The sequence below is a fragment of the Lasioglossum baleicum genome, chromosome 16 (assembly GCF_051020765.1).
Source record: "Lasioglossum baleicum chromosome 16, iyLasBale1, whole genome shotgun sequence".
Taxonomy (NCBI): domain Eukaryota; kingdom Metazoa; phylum Arthropoda; class Insecta; order Hymenoptera; family Halictidae; genus Lasioglossum; species Lasioglossum baleicum.
This window is the reverse complement of record NC_134944.1, coordinates 3,166,837-3,191,517: the sequence shown is the minus strand read 5'-3', so window position 1 is coordinate 3,191,517 and position 24,681 is coordinate 3,166,837. Positions and strand designations below refer to the sequence as shown.

Below are 24,681 nucleotides of genomic sequence, written 5' to 3'. Positions count from 1 at the left end.
CATATTTTCTGCAGATATATCATAAGGATAACACTATGTCGATAAAGAAGTACACAATAAAAAATAAAATGTAATCACGGCTGAAATTGATATTTGCCAAATTGTCATTTAATTTGCGAAAGTTGTTCTAAATATCCCTATCTCGTTCGATAAGCACAACATTGTTTAGATCTTGGTTATCTGTGTTTTGTATACGTTACCGAGTTACTGACTCACATAAATTATCGTATATGTACTTGAACGACATCTATCGGAAATCCATACTTGTATATACACATATATATTGACTGTAAGAGCCGGTATTACGTCGAGTCCCTGTGGCGCAGAGGATAGCGCGTTGGACTTCTAATCCAAAGGTCGTGGGTTCGATCCCCACCAGGGATGGATGATTATAATACGGGAGTAAAGGGCTTCGTTCTATAGTGTTTGAAACCCCATTACTTCTTTTTTTTAAACCATCTTATAAATTGTGCTCTAACCTTTGTTTTGCCGTATCATTTTCTTTACAGTTACAGCAATTCAAACATCTTTATCCCGAAAAATGTCATAGAAGAGAAAAGACAATTTATATTTTTTGTATGGCTACATTTATTTCAATGCTTACATTGATTAATTATTAATGATTAATTTGTCTTATTTTATTTACTTTGTCTTTTATTTAATTTTTAATCTTATGTTATAATTTATATAATAAGGTTACTTCTCTATTTTCTTAAGGAATACAATTTCGGGTAACTGTGAGACTTGTATAATATATGTAATTGCAAAGATATTTGAGGACCATATCTTGATATATGTTTACTACTTTTGCCTCACAGATTATGTACCAATGTACCCAGTCAGCCATTTTCGACAGCTGCTGCGTCCGCAGACGCCAGCTTTATGCTGGCAGAAAGAGCGGGCATTCTGCCCTCGTTTAAGAGGGCAGCACGGTCGCACTAATGTGGCGAATGCCGATCAGTGATGGTATATATATGGTAAACCTTGACGACGGAATTTTTCCTTCTCAACACGACTCCGTCTAGCGGCTGGTCAGAACAGCAAGACGTAATCGTCACAGATGTCAGAGCGCTTGGAGACTTTTGAACTATCTATATATGCTTCTTACACCGTGGTCTAAATACATGTAATCTATTCCATATTCCATCTATTCCTGAAATTGAAATGGAAAGTGGTGAGTGGTGAAGAAATAAAGGTGGTGCTTTTGAATAGCTGTTCCAACGTGATTTACTGTTGAAGAGTTAGAAAGAAATAAGTACCTGTATTTACTATAGAGGAATATGTTGCCGTTTAATCTCGGGACACCTGCAACGACAAGCAATACAAACTACGGATTTGGACAGAAGTAAATATGTATAAATACTTGTATATTTTCCTCTAACCTTAACACGGTATTATAATATATATCGAGAAATTAAATTTATTACATAAAGAACAATTTTTTACAATTTTTCAGGCCGGCAACGGGTTTTAACTTAACTAGCACACCTTTCGGTGCCACTACATCAGCATCAACATTAACTTTTGGACCTACTACAACACCAGCGACGACTGCTAATCTTAATTTTGGATTTAATAGTTCTCCTGCAGTGTCAAACACGCAAACGCAGTCTACCGGTTTAGTTTTAGGAGCTAATACAAGTACCACAACTTCTGCTAATAGTTTATTTCCAACAACAACTATTTCTGCACCATTGTTCAGTGGACTTAGTTTTGGGGCACCTGCAACAAGCAGTAATTTGACATTCGGTGTTGCATCGAATATACCCACTACAGGAAATACTACTTTTTCTGCTCCGTCTAGTACAAGTACATACTATTCTATTCTAGTACAAGTGTACACTACTGCTCAAAAGTATCTAGATACTTGAGAAATGTGTAATAACAATGCATAAAGTTACTTAAACGTCTAAAATAGTGACTAAAATCGGTCTGTATCACTTTCTTATGGAATATCTAACGGTTTAAGTTAAAAACTGCCTATATGGAAATTTACAATATTAAACTAAGATTAAACACGAGATTCGTTGACGTGTCTACCGCGATTAGATATTATCGCTTGCACTAATTGCGGCAATCTCTCTATTAGTATTTGTATCGAAAAATTCTCTGAATTCACTCTGCACCTTAGAAATGAAACAAAGTGGAACTTCAAAACCTTTTAAGCACAGAGACCGTTCCACTAGATTTCGTATTTGTGGATAGCAATTATTATAATTTGCACATAAAAATACACAATATACATAATAATAATAATTACAAGTGACAAAATTGTTTCAAATATTTTTCCTATTAACTTAAACTATAATACGTTTTGTAGAGAAAAAAGAAGTGTCCGAATACTTTTAAGCAGTTGTGTATATTAGATAAATTGCAATTTCTTACACTATTCTGAAAAATACACGGAACACATTACTAATTTCTAGCTTCGCTTTTTGGTGCGCCTGCTACCAGTGATAGTTTATTGGCATCAAAAACAGTTACTAGTACTACGACTACTACAAACAAAGGTTTAGGAGGCTTAGATGTATCTGCGAGCAATAAAGGCCTCTCACAAGGGAACAGTAATCCAACAACTTGCAAGGAAAATGTTTGGCCACCAGAATTAATACAAACAATAGAAAAATTTAAGTAAGTTTTACATAAAATATATTGAAGAAGATTAATATTATACGTATATTAAAATGGAATAAAATTAATTCAACATAAACTTTTATACTATAGGGAATTCGTAAAAGAACAGAAAGTATTGTCTTCCGACATAGCTAGAGGTTCTGCAAGACCATTGCATAGATGTGCAGAAGACACAGCATTACTGATGGAAATTTTAACTACATTAGCAGGTTCTGTCCAGCGAGATCGTTCCGCAGCTGATAAATTGAAACAGGATACAGCAAAGGCATTACAAAATGCTGAAATAGCACAAAGAACACACGATACCCCACCAGGATTACAATATGAAAATAATGCACCATTGTTGTTTTTCATGGAATTGGCTGATAATTTCGAACACGATTTAATGCTCTTCAGATCTCAGATTGAATCAACAGAAAAACATATACAAACGATGATTACACCAAAAACTCTAACACCGCAAGGTAATTTTGTTAATGTTTATTTTAATCCCTTGCCTTATGATTTATTTTACGATTTCAGTGATTAAAACTGTACATTGATAAAACCAAAATAGAATTTTATTTCGATTTAAAGGAAATTAATAGTATACATGTTTATTAGACTGTTCAGAATCTTCATCACGAGTCTTACATGATATTGCAAGGCAAGGAGTTAATACTTAAAAAATTTCACTATATTCTTCTCTTTTCTCTTTTAGAACTAACCATGGCTATGAGTAAACTCCACGAATCCTTGGTAGCTGTTGCTGGTAAATTACAGGGAGTGCATTCAAAAGTACAACAGCACAAAGAACAATATCTTAATTTTAGAAAATACGTTTTAAAAGACAATACAAACGTTTTCGAAGATATTAAAATAGAGGGGAAAGCATCTCGAAGTAATTTTGGAAAAATTACAAGTGGCCCAACTCCATTTGGACCAGGTATCTTTTTCATTGGAACTAATTAATCCTTTCGCAACACTTCCGATTGTTAAAGTAAAAATATTTTATTTTGTGGATCAAATTGTTGAAATAGAAATATGTGTTAATAGGGTTAATAGTCGGAATATTATATGTCTTATGTTTGTTATTAATATTATTTATTCTTTGTTTTCGCAGGAAATAAAAGTTTTCTCTCGTCAACAACATTAAATTCTAACAGATCTGGAAGTTACGAAACACGAAATCTATTAGGTAAATAAAACGGTTGTGATTTCATGGTATTGATATATATATATATCTATGTTGAAAAGAAAAGCCCCAAAAACAACGTATTTTCGTTGTTTCAACTACCCCATAAACATCTCCTACCTTCAGGTCTTGCGTGGATTTAGTATAAGGTAGATTTACTAACATATAACACCCTTTTAGTAGTTAGTAAACTTGTCTGTTAATAATGTTTGTAAACTTAATTTACAAATATTTTTTTATTTCTAGCCTTGTTTCTTATATTTGATTTTGATTTTGCCTTTCCAGGAAAAATGTAGAGGATCTATTTTAATTTGAGGTATTAAATTTTTACTTCAGTTCTTTTGTGTATTGTCATTTATGGGAAGGAATGTAAATCTTGTGCATCTAACATATTCCTTGTTATACAAAAAACATATATATCTTTATTCGTATAATAATAAATATACGTATAGTGTTTTGTACATGGCATCAAGAAACGGAAGTGTATGTAGAGACAATGAATGTTATGCTTGTTATGTAACTGCTGTGTCCTGTGTCTTTTATACAGGCTGTCCCGCAGTTTCGGGAAATCACCACTTCAGCAGTGGATTCTGCACACGGGAACAATAAAACAAAATTCATAAATATATGCCTTATTTGACATTGTTTTCTAGTTATAGAAAGATATTTTTTTAAAACACTATTTACTTGCCTACGCAAGAGTAATTTTTCGATACAATTATTCCAACATAATTCACGTTTTAACTCGAAGAGAAGATCCATTATTCTTTGAACTCTTTCTATCATTTACATGTGCAGATTTCATCGCTGAAACCCTTACGATACACTGCATATGCTTTGGTGCACCCATTTCTTTTGTGGTAATGAAAAAACATTTACATTGACTAAAAAGTATGACATTATTCTCTAAATATGTGACATAAAATACAAAAATTCTTTCAATACGTTATGCATCTATCATTTTTGTCAATATTCGTAAACACCCACGTGAACGTAATTAAAACTAAATAAAAAACGTATGTTTATATCGTAAAACATTTAGCAGTAGTATTTCCAATGCAAACAAGTATTGGGTTGGGTGGAAAACGATAATCAAAGATGAGTTTAAATATACAGTGAATATACTTAGTTTTTCTGTATTAAACAACATTAAAATATGTTTTTAGTAGATGAAAAGATTATAATTTTGAAAAACCGGCATGTTCGCATTTAAAAAGACACTCCATCGACCATTCAAAAGTAAACTGTCTACTGCTATTGTTATAGTAAATAATATATTACTTTCAACAATAATTAATTTATTGGGATTTGTGCACAGCTTTAATTATAGTATGCTAGCTAAACTATCATTTTAAGTAGATTCAAAATAATTCGGTATACATGTTGTTACAGTTTGGAGAAATACAATACCAACATCGTCTGCTACTAACATTAATCTAGGCCCATCATTGAAACCACCAACTGCAAGTTTGACTTTTAATACCCCAACAAATCTTACTGCACCTTTGCCAGCAAGTGAATCAAGTTCGAGTTTCCAACTTCAAAAACCTCCTATTGGTAATAAAAGAGGGAAACATTGAATTGCATCTACATTTATTTTTGTACTACTCTGAATTATACTTAATATATTGTTTCTACTTTATTTCTTTATTATTATGTAGCATGAATCTTTTCTTATTCAGTAACTACCAAGTCTTTTTAATGCCAAGAAAGTGTTTGCGTTTTATATTTCTACAATAACTATACAAAGAAGCTTTTCACTTTTGTTTAACTTTGTATCTACAGTAAGACAATATCTTATGTTAGAAACATAATGTGAAATCGCACAATATTATTTAAAAAATTTTATTTTGCAAATTATTTCATTAATTAGTAAGTTATCGCAAGGTATTTACATTATTTTTATATAATAACCCTATTATAAATATAAAATTATGTTATGTTTACATAAGATGTATCCTAATACGTACATATACATAGGACTCTTCCAGATATAAACAGTAGAAACTTTAAAGATTTAGAGCATGGTTGTGATTTTAGCCTTCTATGACGGTAGAGAGCTGAGTTTTGATCTTTATGTGTTTATATGCTTTCTATACTCTACACTCTACAGTTACGCACGTAATTGATCAGACACACTTTAAATCAGAATAACTTTTTTATGAATGGACCAAATGACATCAATTTCTCTGTAAGGCTAGAAGAATTAGTTTAGTAAATAACGTCTAAAAAAATATGTTGAAAAAATGCATTTGGTCGGAATTGTGAGAAACAATAGTAAGAATTGATTTCTACAACTTTTTTAGCTATATTTCTTAACTTATCTTAACTCGTATAAATTATATACATTCTGAAAATTTCATTGAAATTGGTTAATTGGTTTACGAATTATAGACTATCAAAAGTGGTAAAATAGCAGTTTTGGGTCGAAAATCATGAAAAATTAATGAAGTTAAGTAAAATATTAAAAAATTTCACAAAACTATTTCAGTTACTAAAAATACTTCAAATTATAGAAAGGTACGTGTTTCACTATGCAAAAATATATTATTTCAATTAAACAGATCATCACATAAAAGAAGTTATGCTTGTATCGATAAGATGACACGAAATACAGATATAAATTCAACTCAACATTTACACTTACCTCAGAGACTAATTATCCACATAGAAATATTCATTTGAAAAATTAAATGGTTATACAACATGAATTTATTAACAATGCTGATATAATTATAATTTAAGAACAATACCAGATATTTAATACAGTTTATTTTTCTTACACATAGTTTTAATCAATTTTCTGGAGTTTATGACATGTTTCAAAACATATTTTTTACGTGTAATATACAGGGTGGTTCACCTAATTTGAACACCTTGAATAGTTTGTTATTAATAATAGAAAAAAATATATCAGATGAAAACATGATTAAGATCATAACATGTGAAAAGATCTTTCTCAAGATCACAGTTTTCAAAGTTTCATGCTCGACTTTATTTCTAAATCAGACAATATATTTTTATTATACTACACATACAAATTTCGTTACTAGTGACTTGACTAAAAATATTGTTATATTAGTATTTAAAGTACAGTTTCGTTAAGAAAAGACATTGATACCCTTGAAATTTCAAAAATTTGTATCCTCGAGGAGAATATTTTGTTTATCACAATATTTGCCCTCTAAAACTTAATGATGTCTTGCTCTAACATTTTTTTCTATTATCAGTAATATACGCGAGATATTAATAGTGTTCAAGTTGGGTGGACCAACCTAGATTTATATAATTGATTACATTACTAATAATAGTACTCAATATTGATGGTTTTGTGTTACACGATTTTAAAGTATGTTTATGTATTGAAATTTTCTATGCCGAAATAACTTTGCACCTAACAACTAAAAATGTGACCAATAAGAATATGTACAGTAACATGTGTAATACTTATGTCTTTCACTTGGTCCCCGTAGCAAAAGAATCTCAAAAAATGAACGTGAAAAATTAGTGGGAAAAATTCGTCCTTTTCTTTCTTATAAAATGTTTTCCTTGATGATTAAATTGCACCAACTTGTATTATGGGAGTTAACAGTTTAAAAGCATCCTGGATATATGAACTTGCATTTGAAGCCTGTACAAAATGAAAATAAAACCGTTATGTTTGTACACAATTTACATATCAAATATCTTCTTACCTCCATAAAAATTGTTGTTGTTACACTAGCTTTAATACTATTCGGTGTTTCCTTAAGTTTAGAAAGTGTATTCAAGGAATTATAATAAGCATTGGCTAATATTCCGATCTGATTACAAAGAACACGTGTTAATTGAACTAATGCATCGGCTTCATTAACTGTACTTCTGTGCTCCTTGATTAAAAGTAATTCTGCAGTTTTATGAAACCTTTCTACGGAAAAGGCTGTAAATTGTGCCAAAACGGAAATGGATTTTTCAAATATTTCTTCCTCCGTATGCGTTACAGGTGGGGCAAGGTAAACTTCAGATTCCTGGCATACCTAGAACCAATAGCTAATTTCATATATTGTACTAGCAAACTAATATTATTATGCAACAACCTAATATTATAGTAGCGCAAGAGCAAGGGGATTGCAAATATGCGATTTTATTTGCAAAAAATCAGTTTTGTAAGACATGTTACCACATCCAAAGAAGGCATTTACAATTATTATGTATCATTGGCATGCAAAATTACTTACAGTATGTATTTTTTCATATGTAATGTTAACTCCAAGATCATTAGATATTTCTTGTAGCCTGAATTTCAAATTATTTATATCGTCGTCCTTTTCATTTTCATCATCATCTTCGCCTACATTGCATAATTCTAGAACATCCTGTAACGTTTCTTGAACAGAAGTTAATTCAGTAGCATTCAAGCCAATCAAATGCTCTTGTATTTTAATATTACTTTGCTTCGATAACATTTCAAGTGCTTCTAAATGAACAAGACCTTGGTAATCATCGAATAAGCTTTCAAAATGTATTTTTCTCATCTTTTGTTTTTCTTCGATTGTTCTCTCAGTTGTGTCAGCTTTTTCTTTAGCTTCTCGAAGAACTTGAGACAAATTTGGTTTCTCTGATTCATTTATGAAAATGGCTCTTTTCTTTTTCAGTCCTGGATCACCCTCCTGTAATACTTCCATGGTCTTTTTGCCAATGGCTTCTAATGTGTCTAATCCACCAGACATAACTTTACTTCCAGTTGTTTCAACTAATTTTGTTATTGAAGAAACACCCGATAAGAAATTTCCAAATCCAAAGGAAGAATATTGCTGAGGTTCCTCTTCTGGTTTATCAGCTACAAATAGTTCAAAGTTAGTAATATAAAGATGCAATAAAAAATTTATTAATGATTCAAATGTTTTTAAATTTACTGATTATAATGATATTTACATCCACCTGTTACCAGCCGCATGTTATCGTTATTCGAATGATTTGCCACGTTAGTCTTTAATTATAAATATTATTCCTTTTTTTTCATTTGCACTGACAATCATATTTTTCATTAAATTTCTTTTCATTGTTATTGTCATTTTTCTTTTGATCAGTATATTTAAAAAATTTATATTGGGTTGGAAAGAAAGTTTGTGGCAAAGTTTGCAAATTAAGAATCGAAGATAAAATTAAGGTATTTATTCTTATATTTATTCAATAACACGAGAAGTTACCTCGAAAATGGCAAAAAGTAATAGAACAGAATGGAAAATATGTTATTGAATAAACCTATGAATAAATATCTGAATTTAGCTTTCAATTTTAATTTACAAACGCTACAAACTTTCGTTCCAACCCAATAAATATGAAAAAATTGTTACCAGCGACTACAGAATTTTCTTTGTTCTCCGTTTCATTGTTCTCAGGTTCCTCCGTCACAGCAATACTTTCTTCTAAAAGTGTAAGCCCATGCGATACATGATTAGTTATCGCAGAAACTCCAACTGTAGCTGTATTTATTAATGTACTGACACCCCAGTTATCCCAGCCCCATCCCGAATAAGAAGTTTGCATTTCTTGTCCCGCTAATGACAATTTCTTTAATATCGGTTGCAATTTCTCTTCAGTTAATTCCTCGGGTAATTCAATTTCATTCCCAAGTCCTTCCCAACCTTCTGGTTTGAATACTTCTTTAAACGTTTTATCCGATTTCATTTCTTCTGGCATTTCTAATTCAGACAATTCAGACAATTCATCCTGTACCGAAGATGTGGATGCGTCTGGATTCTCTGTTGTTACTACATTTTCCTTGTCAATATTTGTTGTTATATTATCTGCGTTCACTTGTGGATTATTTATACTACTGCCATGTGCAGTAATCTCGTCTACACTATTTCCCTCATCATTTTTATCCACTTTTAAGGTCATAGTGTTTGAGTCTCTTACACATTCCTCTGTCTGTAGATTGAACAATGAACACTCGTTCTCAGTTCTCTCTATAGTATTTACCAGTTGTCCTCCTTTTTCCTTATTAAATGCACTTTTAACGTTGTCATCTTCACTCTTTTGAATTGCGACTTCATCGATCGTGTTTTTATTCGTCGTATAATCAGTCTTTGATGAACATTTTTTGCTTTCCTCACTGTAAACTATATTTCTATAGTCGTATGGCGCACGGGGTACAAATTCCGTATCGTCATCAGATTCTGAATCTATCGCTGTCGGTGGAGACCATATTCGTGTTTGATTATTCCTTCTTGCAGATATGTCATGGTTCATCTCCTCGTCAGCACTTTCAAAATCATCGCTTTCAGATGTTGCCATGTTAATTTCACCTTACTGTAGAAATTTTTCTTTTCAAATGAAAAATAACTAGCAGAAACATAAAGTTCCAATATCAGCATCAAAAGCTGATGCTGACCAATGCTGACACAATTATTTCGATGAAAATCTTTTCCTAAAAATATTATATAACCTCTAGTGAACACTTGTGCATACGTAGTACAGATCTACGTCATCCCTCGTATGCACAATGAAATGTATCTGTAAATACATATATGTATTGTATATATGTTAACGTTCACGAACCTTTTAAAACAGATCGTTTCAGTACTCGACGAATTTCAAGTAAACCTCTCATTTCGCTACTTTTCCAGACTTCGTGATAAAACAGCGAGATACTTTTTCCAACGTAACAAGAATTCTAAGAGGAATTTAATTTTTCATTTAAACTCAGAAAAACTGGTCGATCGAGTTGTTCTATAATCAACAAAAATAATGAGTCTTGTATATGTTAGATAAATATTATCGTAGGTAATTTAACAGAAAGGCAAATTCTGATCATAAAGAACGACAAGACTGTAAGATCTAATGTGAATAAAGAATTAACAAATAGAAAAAGAATTTCTCGACCTATAGTTTGAGCAGCATAGAAAATAAATTGGTGAGAACAATATAAGGAGAGATAGAGAACAATAAAGAACAATTAGTTATTCTGTGGGTGCATGTGATATATATAGACTAATATAGACTGCGGATGTTTATTTGTTGATGATTTGTTTGCCATTATATCTTATAATTAGACTACGAATTTTATGCATTTATAACAAAAATGAGCAAATGCAATTTAAAACAGTGAAAATATTGAAAGACTTTAAGAGTATTAATATATTATTTTCACCACATTAAAATGATTAATGAGGAATATAAATTTATATTTAGCTCCTGTGTTTTTAGCACAAACATTTTATTTTGCATAAACATCCGGAGTCTACTTATAATTATATTGGGTGCTTCTTTCTTTTGCACAGTAGTGTATTTTCGAAGAGGCACCGACAGATTACAATTAAATTATTTAATTCGCTCCGAGCCCCGAATGTTGAACGGTTTCGAGTGCACCTGCGTTTAGACGTCGTGCGATAGCGCCATCAGTGCAGTATGACGGAAAGCATGCGAACTATTGGAAGAGCATCGCGTTCGTTTGTTCCCGTCGCTGTTCGTACACAGCGGTCAGAGACACTAGAGCTATTGCCAAGCGGAGGGGGTAGTTTGTGTGAAAGAGGAAGGAGGGTACAAAGCTGAGAGGGGATTACGTTTGGTTCTCATCGCTATACGCTATACGCTATACGAGTTGTGGCTGTGGCGGAGAGGAAGAGAGAGTGAGCGAGAAGCATTGCCAAGCGCTCACAGTATGAACGTCCAGTGGCATGTTTCAAACACTCAAAATGCTTGTAGTTGGCGCGAGGTTGTAGTATCGTCGAAACGACAGAATAGTTTCCACGTATTCTTGGCATTTTAACCGACGCAACGGTTTTGACACAGCGTGCAGTTTTCTGTTCAGTCATATTCACTCGAATCCACGGACAAGCAAAAGTGTCTTGCGATAACTATAAAACAGTGTCCTATTTTGTGTACCTAAGTAAAAGTGGAGTGAAGTAGTGTGTAGAGGAAAGAACGCAAGATAAATTCGAACATTTTTTCCCCCGAATCGAACGCTATGCTCGTTTTCAGTGGTTGTTGCACAACCAACGGAAATTTTCATGTGAGAAGAAAAAGAGAGCACGGTGAAATGTATTGAACAATACGCCGGCATATTAACGTGCATTCCTTCGAACGGATCGCGAATACGATTTCTTGAAACGGATCGCACGAGTCCTCTGACAAGAGTCTGGACAAAAAAAAAACTCTTGCGAAGACTGAACGATAGAGAAGAAAATGTAAACGAATCGTCGTCAAGACTGGAAATTACTTTGGAAACCTAATCGATGAGATGCACACTCGATGGCACGATGCTGAAAATGATTTTTTAAAAGGCTATGCCACATTCACCGTCGAGGAATCAACGATAAATATGTAAAAAGCAAAACGATAACAGACCAAGTCAAAAAATATGTTTCTATAAAAAGAAGTGATCGAGCGTAATGTGAAATTAAGGCTTTTTGGCGAGCAGAAGACAAGAATGTAAAAGGAAGTGAACCAAAAGTGACACGACAAAAGGGGTGAAAGTGTGGTTTATTGCGAATTCGATTGGTTTGTTTTTTTTTTTTGTTTTTGGTGCCAGGAAAAACAGTGTAAGAACTGTGTGCTATTCGTAAAATAATTTTCTTTTGAAATTTCGAGTGATCAGTGTTATGTTGAAAAGAAAGTGTTACGATAATGTAACGGGCATCGAAACGCGCTCTGATACAAATGTACGGCCACGATACAGTCTCAAGGCAAGATATCAACAGTAGAATTTTCTTCAACGGCCAGCTATGTTAACGGTGGAATTCCGCTTGAGAGGAATCTGAAGGCGGGGACTCTGACGTCACTCCGCTCATGATAATGAGGTATTCATGATGGCGGAGCAGCGCGCGCGCGCCCAAGCCCGCGAGTATGTGTCTGCAAGAGTGAATGCGAGTGTTTGTGTGTGAGTGAGTGAGTGTATGAGTCCATATTATACTTACGTATTGCACGAGTGGACATGTGTGCGTGTCGGGGGATATGTATGGGTGTACGTACGTATGGTACGCATGTGTGCATGTTTGTATGAACGTTTGGTATGTGTACACACACAGACACACATGAATACACAGAGATACACACAGTGCGCGTGGATGCATACTTGTTACGCGCCTTTCGTTTCTATATGTGCACATGTGGTGCGCCCGCGCGCGTAGCGCATGTGTATAATCAGTGATGTGCAATACATCCCTTCTATTTCCATTCCACTGTAAGTCCGTGTGTATCACCGCTGCGTTCCTTCTCTTTTACCCAAGTCGAACCAACCTCTTTATCTTTCTCAAAGCATCTGTCTTTGTTTTTTCGTCTATCGATACAGAGTGTATATGGCACGAATAAAGTGTGTTCGTGCGCGTAGATATGTGCTTCTGTTGACTGGTCGGTGATAGAGAATTTTGGATGGATTTAGAGCGCAGTGAAATATGCCAAGGAGACGAAATGGGGAGATACCGCTTCCGGACGGGTGGGACGTCGCGCAAGACTTTGATGGAAAAGTGTATTTCATCGATCACAATACAAGGAAGACAACGTGGATCGATCCTCGAGACAGGTATGTCAGATTTATATACGCTTACGTTCGCCGTGTACACGTGTGCACGTGCCAACTAAATATACTCGCACGTACTGCCTGCGAATTTTCTACGTTCACCACCGGAACCTAATAGGAGGTCTTTTAAAAATCGTAGTTTATTAGGATTTTCGTGCATCAAACCCGGCACGGTGCAACACCGTGCGCCTGAGTCATAAGAACATAGATGTCGAAATGCAAAATACTTCTGACATTAGATTACCCTCGTCAGAGCGCCCCTTGGGTTTTTCGCGTGTGTGTTGTACTACGTGTACGTGTATATTCATACAGCGAGGACTCGCCGCGCCCGCATTCCAGTCGCCAGGGCCGCTACGCTGCCGGTGAAAAACTCGAGATATCTGGTGATCAGGGTCGAGCTGTAAACAGAATTATTATTTCCCTCTCTTGTATCTTTATTTTTGCATTTAGACAATTCTTATTTTTTTCTTTCTGTTCTACCTAACAAGATGTCGCAATTACGAATGAAATGATAGAACACCGAAGAATCAATTTTATATTTGATAGGGGGAATTTTCAAAAAAATATCACACACTCTTCTTTTGTCTGATACCATATCAGATTTATTTCGTTATACATACTGTACGTGGCACATACCGTGTGCACTAGAGATCCGTCATATACGAAACCTTTGCTCGGGTGAAATTTGCAAACTGAAAATAATTTACACATTGACGAAAGAAAATGCGAATTAACAGTTGATTGTAAATAGCGGAATTGTCGATGTTACTATAAGCTGACTTACTAATATGAAACTATTTTTAATGTAGTTATCATCTAAATTCAGTGCTATCGCTGTGATAGGATCCACGTGGCCGTACTGTCTAAATTAATGTGTACATTCGAGGTGGTAGATTGTAGTCTACACATGAACCATCTGACAGAGCGAATCGGTGTATAGGAGCTGTGTCGCCATACATGTTATTATACATGCTATTTCTAACACATACACTCCCGTTCATAAGTCTCAGGACACCTTTGGTTTTTCGTATAGATTATAATCTCCGTTAACTGTATTAACTACATGATATAAATATCTAAACGATAATGATCCAAAACACACGTCAAAAATATGTAAAAAATATTTGGATCAACTATACAATGTAGTAATTCTTTAAAAATTATGAAATGGCCACCCCAATCATCAGATTTGAACCCCATAGAAAAATTATGGGATGAACTGGATAGACAGTTACAAAACTTCGAAAACATACTTATGGAATATTTTGGAACGAGAATGGAATGATATAACAACAGAAATAGTGGAAACTGTAATAAAGAAACGTGGCGGATTCTTCGATGAAAAGAAAATATAAATATTTTTTTACTTCTTGGTAAGATTTTTCCTTGACATGCAAACCTTTAAATAAGGAAAAATTCGTTCGCATGCTTCAACGATTATTTCATTTTTACAGAGTTCAAAATACATACAAATATGATCACTGTCCTAATACTTATGAGCGGGAGTGTACATGTACGAACATTACCCACGAATAACGTTCAGATGATTTTTTTCAAACTGCATTGTACGAGAATCTTTAGCGATATGCGAACAAGAAAATTCCATTCGAATATCATTCCAAGAGGAGTATGCGGGAATGATTTCAATTATTTTTTCACGTATAGGTTATAGGTCTATTCATATACATAATAACTTTCACCAGTTCACATCACCGAACCAAGTAACTTCAACTCGAAACGTTTCACAAAATTTTACACGTATCACAACCTCTACCGATCTGACTTGTTCACACTATACTATATGTATTGTATTATTGCCTGTGTGGCGGAAACGCCTGACATGCTTACGCACCTGGCATGCGTTAACGCCGTACCAGCATTCCTAGTACGGACAATTCAAACCGGTATAACTTTAGATGCGCGCAAAATTTCGATAAGCGGTCAAAGAAAAAAAAAAACAAATACTCAATAATTAAGAAGAACATGAATATAAAATATGTGATCCATAACGTGCGTTCTCTTTAAAAAATTCAAGTTACTTTTCGTTCCCTTGGTACAACGGCTTGTACTTAGGTATAACGTGCATTCTTTTTCTTTTATTTGTAGTTTTATGTCGCATCAACTGCTAGGTTATTAGTGGACTGCGGATCTTTATGCAAAATAAAAATGTTTTGCGTTGATTGTGGGAAGCAGGAATAACATAAAAATTGATTTTACTCCTTAACAATTTCTACTTACAATTTTAAAATGGAAGTTTTTCTACTGATTTTATAGTGATTTTTATTCAAAATTGAAATTATATTCTTGTAGCTTGTTTTGAGAGCTTTCCAAAACGCTATATAATAAAATATTTCTTTCTTAAATATTTTTCAAGTTATAATAGTGCAAATATTCCACTATCGCCTCGCTTTTTCAGCGGTTCTCGATAATCTGAGAAAAAAATGATCCCAACGAAAGAGGAACAGTATTCAGACGTCTACAAATTTCAATATATAAAAGTTAAAAAAAATTTAGGTAAATTTGATTTTTTTAATACCAAAATGTATTTTGGATTTCATAATGTTGCAGCTGATCTTAAGACGAATCCAACGATATATAATATTATAACCTTGAGCTTATAAATAACGCTAAAATAGTTGTTTTTTTAAAAATTAGTCCACTTTTTCAGGTCAAATACCTCACTGTGCGATGGCCGCGAGTTATCTCGTCCGTGGCATAGCGCAAGCGACATTGCGTCGCGAGATAACTCATCCTTGGTAGCGAAGTGGCTAAGGGGGTAGACTCGTTTTCCCAGAATTGCGGGATGCGCTTCCTCATTTCTCGATAAATGAAGTTTTCCAGTAGTCAAAAGCGCTAGATAAAAGATCAATCTAGGTGCGTTCGCCCTCAAAAGTCCCATTCTTACGTTCAGAGATATTATGGCCCGGGGATTTGGCAAACACATCAGCTTTCTCTTTTAATATTGGTCCTACTATAGTAGCATTTTCGTCTCCGCATTGTTTAAACCACTGTAGTGATCTAAACAATTTTCAATATCAGAAAATCTGCCACATATTGTTCTTTTGCTATCTAAAAAGTAGCTCCTGAGATCTACACGATTTTTTGATAGGATCGTTGATAGAGTGCTCTAATAGGAATCTTAAGTTCACGAACAATAACGTTTTCCTTTCTTGATCCAGTTTTTATTGCTTCGATCGCTTTGATCTTAACAGCCAATTAATGAATGCTTTCAGCTTGCGATTAAAATCCATCTTGTTAGATTCAAAGAAAAGAATGAGAAACGACAGAACTGTGCTTGAACTTATTCATTCAATCTTTCACAGCCAACTGCCTTTGTGATCAAGATGCACGCACTGCTTAAAGAAGTAAACAATTGACGATCGCGGAACCGTTGTACCTCTTGGATCGATTGACTGATACATATGTAGAAGGAAACTTGGACTTGTAGAGGTCTGAGTTCTTCTAAATTCGAGTTTCAGAGGTAAAGTGCATCATTTAACAATCTAATAGGCGATTAATGGTTCGGGTAAAGGAAGTTTTATTTGAAGTTGTAGAGGTTTTTACGGTTGGGGGGGAAGAAATGATGATAGCTTTCGTCTTTTAGAGGTTTTCGAGTTATCGTGGTTCCACTGTATTATACATATTTATGTATATGTATACAGTTTTCCCTCCCACTGCGAGAAAATCGTCGCTACCGAAAGGGTTGAAATTTTATCCCCACTACTCGGGGGTTTCCTCTTGGACTACTCGGTCGCTCTAAAATGGTCCGAGGTCGGATATCGGGTGAGGCAATATTAATGCAATAATGAAACTTTATTACTTTTAGTTATTTCGTTATGAAGCCTTTATCAACGTATTGGTGAAATTTTTCTAGCTGTGATCACACTTTAAATAAGTAAATAAATATGGTCCAAATTATGCCGTATTTAGATTCATTTTAACACTTTACCTACCGGAAGCCTATTACATAATAGGATTTTCAATAATTGTGCTGTGCCAAAAGGAAGCATAGAAATTTTCTTTTACATTGCAATCTTAAATGAAACTATTAGATGACGTTATTGAGAGTGACTTGTTAGTTCACAATGAAAATTGCTGTTGCCATTTAAGGTGCCATTAAAAAGTGTTTAGCCATGCACCATAGATTTTTCAAAATTATGCAATAATCACCGGTCGGTAATGTGTTAATCAGAAATATTCTCACAAGTACAGTGGTAAAAGTTCTGTAAGAAAGAATGACAAATAAGAAACTTTCCTATTTGCATTGATATTGTAATCGATACGCAGCCTTTTTGTGCCGGTTGCGTTATCCTTCTGTATGTTCGCCAATCTTCAAATAACGCAGACAAATACCTCTACGATTTTTGAGACTGCATAGCCCCGAGGTTGTCACACGATGGGAGGGAAGATTGTATATCCGGGATGGGCATTTTTGTCTCAATTAAGACAAGACCGTTCCCATCATAGTGTCCACTGTCCCTCACCAGCATCCGCCGTTACGAATGCATGAAAGAGAGGTTGATGGGGGAAGCAGACGTTTGAGGGGTTCCTACTTCAGTTCCTACCGTGTCCATCACTGCTATACATAGTAATATCAGATCGTTAAGTATGACAAATGTCAAGAGGTTTGCGTTTTCTTTGTCTAGTTTCATACTTAACTACCTGATATCATGTCGCTAAGTACCACTACTGCAAATACTATTTTCTCGTTCAAAATATCTCAACTTTTATTTTTGTCGTATACATTCGTTACACTTGCGTTCCGCTATGCGTTTCTTTCTGCATCCATGCTACAAGTTGTTTACACTTTCTCAAAATAATGATGAATGCATGGAATGATTCGTCGCCTGCTCGGTGTGGCCATATTTTGACCACGTGCATACATGTGTCCCCGGTGCAGTCATCGCAAGCACAGCACCGGTCGCTGCTCCAATGCTTCCACTCGCGTCGAGGTCCACCCCACGGTCCTCGGCCGGCATCGGCCACCTTCCGCGCCGCGCTGAGGGACAACCGGCCCACACGGTCCCGGGTCCGTTGCCCGACGGTGGTCTGCGGACCACCCCGACCCGAAACTTTTCCGGAGCATACTCCCCCGCGCTGGCCAGCGCGGCTCGGTCCGCCTCCGGGGTGACCGTGAGGTCCAGCTCCCGGAGAGGGATGTCGGCCTGCCTCGTGGGGGTGCCCACCGGCAACCCCGATGCTCGGAGAGCATTTGCGTCAGCCGGTAGGAGCACCACAACTTTAATATGGGCAGGATGGCTCGGAAGGCATGAGTTGGATGTTGGATGAGATGAGTTGGACTGCAACTCTCGGTACCAAACAGGCCCCGAATGCACCAACTTCATGTATTCACAAGTCGTTACATCGGGCCCCCGGATATTAGGGAGCAGTCGCCCTAGGACGGCCGCCATCCTTTGTAGTCGGAGGGGCAACCGGTTGAAGTGCGTTTCGAAGCGATAGCGGGTGTCGAGTGTTAGGTCAAGATACATCATCGCGGTCTTTACCTCGACATTGGCATCACCCACCCGGATCCGGGTGGGATGAGGACACCGGCCCCGAGGAAAAGTGAATGCACGTATCTACGATGCGTGCAACCGCTTCGCCTCGGTCTCGCTGGCCGATATCTCCAACCCCAAACCCCGGATCCAACCAACGACGCCGTGCACCCCTGCCATCGCCAGTTTCCCGGCCTCTTTCCAGTGTCTCCTCTCGGCGATCACCAGAGTGTCATCTGCGTAACAGATGTGCGAGGTTCCACAGAAGCCGTCCGAGGACCGACTCCTGCGGAACCCCGCAGTGCACATCCCTCCGCTGCATAACACTGCACCGGCCCAGGTACTGAATGCACCTGTCATTCAGGTAGTTCCGAATGACGTCCTGGAGGTAGGGCGGCACTTGGAAATACTCCAGGGTCCCCACTACCTCACACCAGGGCAGGGTGTTGAAGGCGTTGGTGATATCCAAACTCACCGCCAAAAACACCCCTCCACGAGCGACAGCCTGCTGCCGGAAGGAGTCCAAAAGACCGCCTCCTCCGGAACTCCGGCTGTCGCTCAGGCCGGGTCCATCCTGCGACAGGTGCTTGACGAGGCGCTCGGCCAGAACTCATTCTGAGAGCTTGCCCGTCTCGTAGAGGAGACAGATGAGCCGGCACGCGGAGGAAACTTCTGCAAGCCTGGCCGGAACATCCTTTAAATCCTCTCGCCTCAGAGGACTGTATCCCTCCTAGGGGATGCTTGTTCATGAAAGTCCACGAGTCTGGACAGCCAACTCGTAGCGATCCACGCCCTCAGTTGCGAGTGCCCCCCACCCACAGTCAACCCCAAGGGTGCAGTAACCGTCACCCCGAGCTCTCCGGAGCCCGTTCAAAGTAGCCATCAGTAGCTATTACGGTCTAGGGCAGGTGTGGTCAACCTTTTACATACCATGCGTCAATTTCTTTCGCATATGAGGTCAGAGATGAGCCATACAACTCTAGCACTTCCTCTACCCTATTACATACGTTTATTGTTAGGGTTGGAATATAGAAATAGGGGTAGGATCTGCTTCACTTAGGGGAGGAAAAGGGATAATTCAATCACGCAACTAAATTGATTAATTTACGCCAGTTCCAAAGACATACGTTTATTGGAGCACCGATCTACAATAGTGATAAATGATCTTTTGGTCGTGATCTCCACAATTCGCATCCTACAATTCTAAATTCTACATCCTAAAACTGTCTAATAATTGCGACGAACTGATGAGTAAGAAAGCTGTATGAATTCAACTGAGAGCACTCAGGTGTTGAAAATATGAAGATGAATTTAGTTATGGCGCCTACTTCTAAAGAATAAGTAGGCCACCCCTGGTCTAGGGGAACCTCGCCGATTTCAATGACCTTGAAATGTGTTGTTGACGTCAAGGTCATCATCTACGTATGGCGGACTATTGAAATATAAACACGAGTTATCTCGTAAACGATTCGTAACGTTCAGAAACCAACACCCAGGTGTACAAATTTCGGCACGGCCCATAAGGTGTTACGTTTAGGATCAATATAGGTCATAGGTTAACACGTTGCGTGCTGCTTGGGGCGTATGCGCCCTACGCTGAACTTTTCGTTCAGGCCGATTGGAATTCTCATTGAAAAACGAACCATATGTGTTTGTTAAATTAATTCCTTAAAAATTTAATCTACTGCTTTGTTGTCTAATGCATATTAAACTCTACACTCTTTTCTTGATAATTATGGTTTTGTACTATCGAAAAATTGTAAGGGGCATACGTCAAAAGCAAGTTTATTTAATGGCAAAATCGTAAAAGTGCGATGCGTATACGCCCCACGCGGCCTGAACGGAAAGTCTCAAAAAATCGGTCCTGCACGGAACGTGTTAATACTCGTCTACTTGAAAGTTAATATGAGTTAACTTTGAAAATGTCGAAATCTCTACACACACAAGAAAACTGATGCGCCATTTTTTGACACCTTTATTTGAGGTGTGGATGTTACGCGGCTCACCGTGTATATCGCTTTGGAATAACCAAAATAGATTGATCGTATATGGAGGGCTAGGCGAATGCAATAGAATCTGAACAATCGATCAGCCAAATCAGTTGTACCATATGTAGCTTGATAGATATGACTACAACTATTCCGTTATCGCATAAACTAGGAACAAATTACTAGAGGTGTGCGAGATGCCGGTCGGGATGGGAATTTCTCGCGGGATCGGGACGGAATCCCGAAAATATCTGTGATTCCCGACATTTTGAAGTTTCTCCATACTTCCAATAATTACAAGAATCTGGAAGCCATTGTGTTCTCGAAAATTACATATCTTATTAGTCGGGAATGTTTATGTTAGTAATATTGTAGAAAATAATTGCGAATAACGATACTTTCGGGAATCCCAAATATTATTCTATATGCCGTACATTGTCGGGAATCTCGAAAATTGTCGAGAATCTCGGATATTTTCGGGAATCCCGGATATTTTACGGGAATCTCGCACACCCCTACAAATTACCTTTTTTATGTATTTGCAAAACTTGAATTTTGCAACACAGGAGACTAAATTTTTTACTGTAAAATGAAAACTTTCCTTCGAAATCTTTTTGTTTTTTAAATGTATTGTGCGCTTATCGCGACGTGAATTTTTTTTGTTTGTATTAAATTCTGTTGTATACAATACTCCAGCATTATTTGAAAATTTTTATAAGTCATGTAAATGCATAAAGAACCGCAGTCTAGTTACATATAACATACCATTTTTTATTATAACATAATTGCAGAGTTATGGCGATCGCACCGAACATAGAAAAGGACAGCGCGTGTAAATACGGAACGCGCCGCCGAAGGCGCACTACATACCGTTAATTAAACCACTAAATAAACTCTGTAACTATGTCGAATAATAAAAAATGGTCCAAATACTATTCAGTTTAGTGAGAGGTTCACAATAACAAAAAATCAATGCTACTTTCCCTTTAAAACAATGTTGGGGCCCCTCCCCCTAAATAATCCACAAAAAATTTAATGGATACTAAAGTATTAGCCCCTCTCAAGAGGGTAGTAGTTCTCTATGTAGTTTCCAGGATTGCAAGGGTGCGGGATGCGCCTTTTCATTTCTCGATAATGCAAAGATGGGGGTTTTTCAGATAAAAGATCAGTCTAGGCTGCAATCACCCTCAAAAGTTCTATATTTACGTTTACGAGGCGTAATTTACATTATTCGGAAGCATACGTCGCTATTTTCATAAAGTTATGACTAGGAATAATACAAATTATACCTCATAAACGTAAAGATATGACTTTCGAGGACGATCGCGGCCTAGATTGATCTTTTATCTAGCGCTTTTGACTACTAAAAAATCCCATCTTTGTATTATCGAAAAATGAGATCGCGAGTCTACCGCCTATGCCTTGACCATTTAATTTACAAAAACAATGAAGTCGATATCTTCATTAGATTCCGAGGAAACAGCTTGTAACACTTTATCTGGTACACCCTGTATACATGTATTTTAATAGAAGTGCATCCACTTAACGACGACAGCACAGCATCGACTGTTTCCTTTTTCCTCCTTTTGGTAGTTGCGAATACGACGATGCTGATCTGATGTCGTTCAGGTGTTGTGCTGTTATACGTGTACGCACATATGTATGTAATAAAAGGGCGACGACCTTTACACATACTACATACCGCTGTATCTATAAAGTACAAGTCGACCGTGCAACCGATCAAAATCCAGTGAATCGAAAAAGACTCTGTACACCATTCCGAATGCAATAAATATTTGCAAATTGGTTCAAACGACTTCAGCATATACAGGGTCGCCCGCGACTCATGGTCAACCGATTAGCAAGTGACTCTACATGTACAAATGAGTCGAAAAGAAAGAATAACATTTTTCCATCCGTGTGTTCGTCTTTGAGAAAATCGAAGTTGAAAATTGATTTAAGGAAAACGTAAACGAAAAACATATTCACTATCAGATTTTTACTTCGCAATCCCTGTTTATCGCAATTTTCTTCAAGTTTCTTTTACATGGCATGCAGTAAACTAACTATTTTAATTATAAGTTCCGGAACAAAATATACACAAGTAGTTTGGTTCACTTGTGGAAACGTTTCTCCGTATTGAAAGGTGTACGGAGACTTTTTTAACCGATTCTATGTACATCGAAAATTAACAAATTGATCAGGAAATGCAAACTGGTGTTTTAAAGTGATTATTTCTTAATTTACAGATTTACGAAACCTCAGACGTTCGCAGACTGCATCGGGAACGAGCTTCCACTTGGATGGGAGGAGGCATATGACAAGCATGTGGGTGCATACTACATTAATCATGTTAATCGTGCGTATTATTTTTCCTTTTTTACATGTTATTATAAGCTATAGCCAGGCTGCGGATTTTATGCATTTACGCTGCACAGAAATGTGTAGTAGATTTCACGTAATTGACGAACGGTTTATTTCAAGAAACATATATTATCTTTTTGTGTTTTGTAAAATAATACATTACTATACACCTGTGGGGATGTCCTATTGACATTGTCGATCAATACATTAAAACATTATTATTAGAAATTATTATGAATACAAACGAATATTGCCTGCCTGAAAAATTCTGTTATTCTTACTGCAGAAAAGTATAGGGGAAAATGATGAATCTGTTTCCGGTGAATCACCCGGTGTATTTCGATGGTATTCAGAATTTGTATAATCCTCATTGAAAATAGTTGTGCAGTAATAACTATTTCGTAGATTTATGTAAATAAGTAGATATTACCATACCTGCGAAGAATATTATTTTATTAATTTTTGTATGCATAAATGTATTCATCTCACGGGTAGACATTGTTTGTTTCGTGCGAGCCGTTCGATTGCATGATTCGATGTATTATTCGAGTACTCGGACAGCCCTAATACCAATGAAAAGGTTTAACACTAAACCTGCCATCACTGATCAAAATGTCCGGTTCCAGATTTTTTATTTTCCGATTATTCATGTAATAAAAATAATTTCATATGAAATGATTGTTTTACACACGCATAACTTTTGTACCAGTGAATTAACACTTGGATTTTCGGCATTTTCTCGTCAAAATCTACGGGATTACAATAAAAAAAGTTCGCAATTTTTGGTTTCCTGAAGTGATGTTCAGCCGAATCAAATATCTGTCTGTCTCCTGTCCCTTCCAATAGCGGCAGCTAACTTTTATTTTGCATAAAAATCCGCAGTCTGGTGATTAGTTTAAAAAATGTGACTATTAAAATCACACATACTAGCAACCGTGAGCTTTGTATTTACAAGTCTTTAGAAATGTTCTTTCCAACCGCGGATCGAACGACACTGATCTTACGCAAGATTTTTCTGAAGAGTTTAGGGAGGTCATTATGCGTGTTGAAAATGCACACTGTAACACGCTTACGAACACGGTGGGGTGGTTAGACGAAAAACAGGACACGAGAGGGATCGCTGTAAAGATGAGAACCATAAAAGAGCTTATGGCAATCACATGTTTCGCTTTTCCTGTAGACTGGTATGCAGAGTCGATGTGTGACATCTGTATATGTTTTCGTGATATACATATATTAGTACACGTGAACACATGAACACGTGTATCTTCAATACACGTCCAAAACCGTGATCTCTACAATATATGTGCTGACAAGTTCGGGTCCGTCCTGTTTCTTAGATCCTGTGGTTCTACTATTACTTTGTGACCTTGCCGATCGCGCCGAACGTAGAAAAGGATAGCGCGTGTGTACTACCGACAATTAAACCACTAAATACACTCCAAATTACATCGTGTTTAGTGTCATTTTAATCAGAAAATTGCCGCAAATAAGTTGGCGAAAGTTTTGTAAAAAAAAGAATAA

At 36.5% G+C, this 24,681-nt stretch overlaps 3 protein-coding genes and 1 non-coding gene across 11 annotated transcripts in view; 3 read left to right on the top strand and 1 right to left on the bottom strand.

The window, feature by feature from the left end:
• The first annotated feature begins 311 nt into the window (after positions 1–311).
• On the top strand, positions 312–384 carry Trnar-ucu (transfer RNA arginine (anticodon UCU)). The gene has a single exon. It is a non-coding gene; the product is annotated as a tRNA-Arg (tRNA).
• Positions 385–1,018: 634 nt separating this feature from the next.
• Nup58 (nuclear pore complex protein Nup58) lies at positions 1,019–5,450 on the top strand. Of its 4 annotated transcripts, XM_076440833.1 has the most exons (9): positions 1,021–1,345; positions 1,457–1,809; positions 2,427–2,631; positions 2,725–3,098; positions 3,335–3,559; positions 3,737–3,811; positions 3,935–3,957; positions 4,094–4,124; positions 5,201–5,339. In XM_076440833.1, the coding sequence occupies exons 1-7, from the start codon at positions 1,281–1,283 to the stop codon at positions 3,949–3,951; spliced, it is 1,314 nt and encodes a 437-aa protein (XP_076296948.1). In that variant the 5' UTR covers positions 1,021–1,280; the 3' UTR covers positions 3,952–3,957; positions 4,094–4,124; positions 5,201–5,339. The 4 variants fall into 4 exon arrangements, with proteins under 4 accessions (XP_076296946.1, XP_076296948.1, XP_076296947.1 ...); XM_076440832.1 differs by lacking the exon at positions 4,094–4,124 and having other exon boundaries at positions 5,201–5,340; XM_076440834.1 differs by lacking the exon at positions 3,935–3,957.
• Positions 5,451–6,565: 1,115 nt separating this feature from the next.
• LOC143217071 (protein FAM114A2) lies at positions 6,566–10,487 on the bottom strand. 2 transcript variants are annotated; one of them, XM_076440829.1, is made up of 5 exons: positions 10,352–10,487; positions 9,145–10,220; positions 8,026–8,627; positions 7,504–7,824; positions 6,566–7,439 (listed from the first exon to the last, which is right to left on the bottom strand). In XM_076440829.1, exons 2-5 carry the CDS (start codon positions 10,085–10,087, stop codon positions 7,365–7,367), a joined length of 1,941 nt encoding a protein of 646 aa, XP_076296944.1. In that variant the 5' UTR covers positions 10,088–10,220; positions 10,352–10,487; the 3' UTR covers positions 6,566–7,364. The 2 variants fall into 2 exon arrangements, with proteins under 2 accessions (XP_076296944.1, XP_076296943.1); XM_076440828.1 differs by lacking the exon at positions 10,352–10,487 and having other exon boundaries at positions 9,145–10,313.
• A 127-nt stretch (positions 10,488–10,614) lies between these two features.
• Kibra (WW and C2 domain containing protein kibra) overlaps positions 10,615–24,681 on the top strand; it is a 52,159-nt gene continuing 38,092 nt past the window's right edge. The window contains exons 1-3 of one of the 4 annotated variants that reach the window (XM_076440818.1): positions 10,615–12,591; positions 13,173–13,313; positions 23,043–23,152. In XM_076440818.1, the coding sequence (XP_076296933.1) occupies positions 13,186–13,313; positions 23,043–23,152 (238 nt within the window). In that variant the 5' untranslated portion in view covers positions 10,615–12,591; positions 13,173–13,185. Of the gene's footprint in view, positions 12,592–13,082; positions 13,314–23,038; positions 23,153–24,681 lie in introns of those variants that run through there. The other 3 variants (XM_076440820.1, XM_076440819.1, XM_076440822.1) reach the window with 3 other exon arrangements.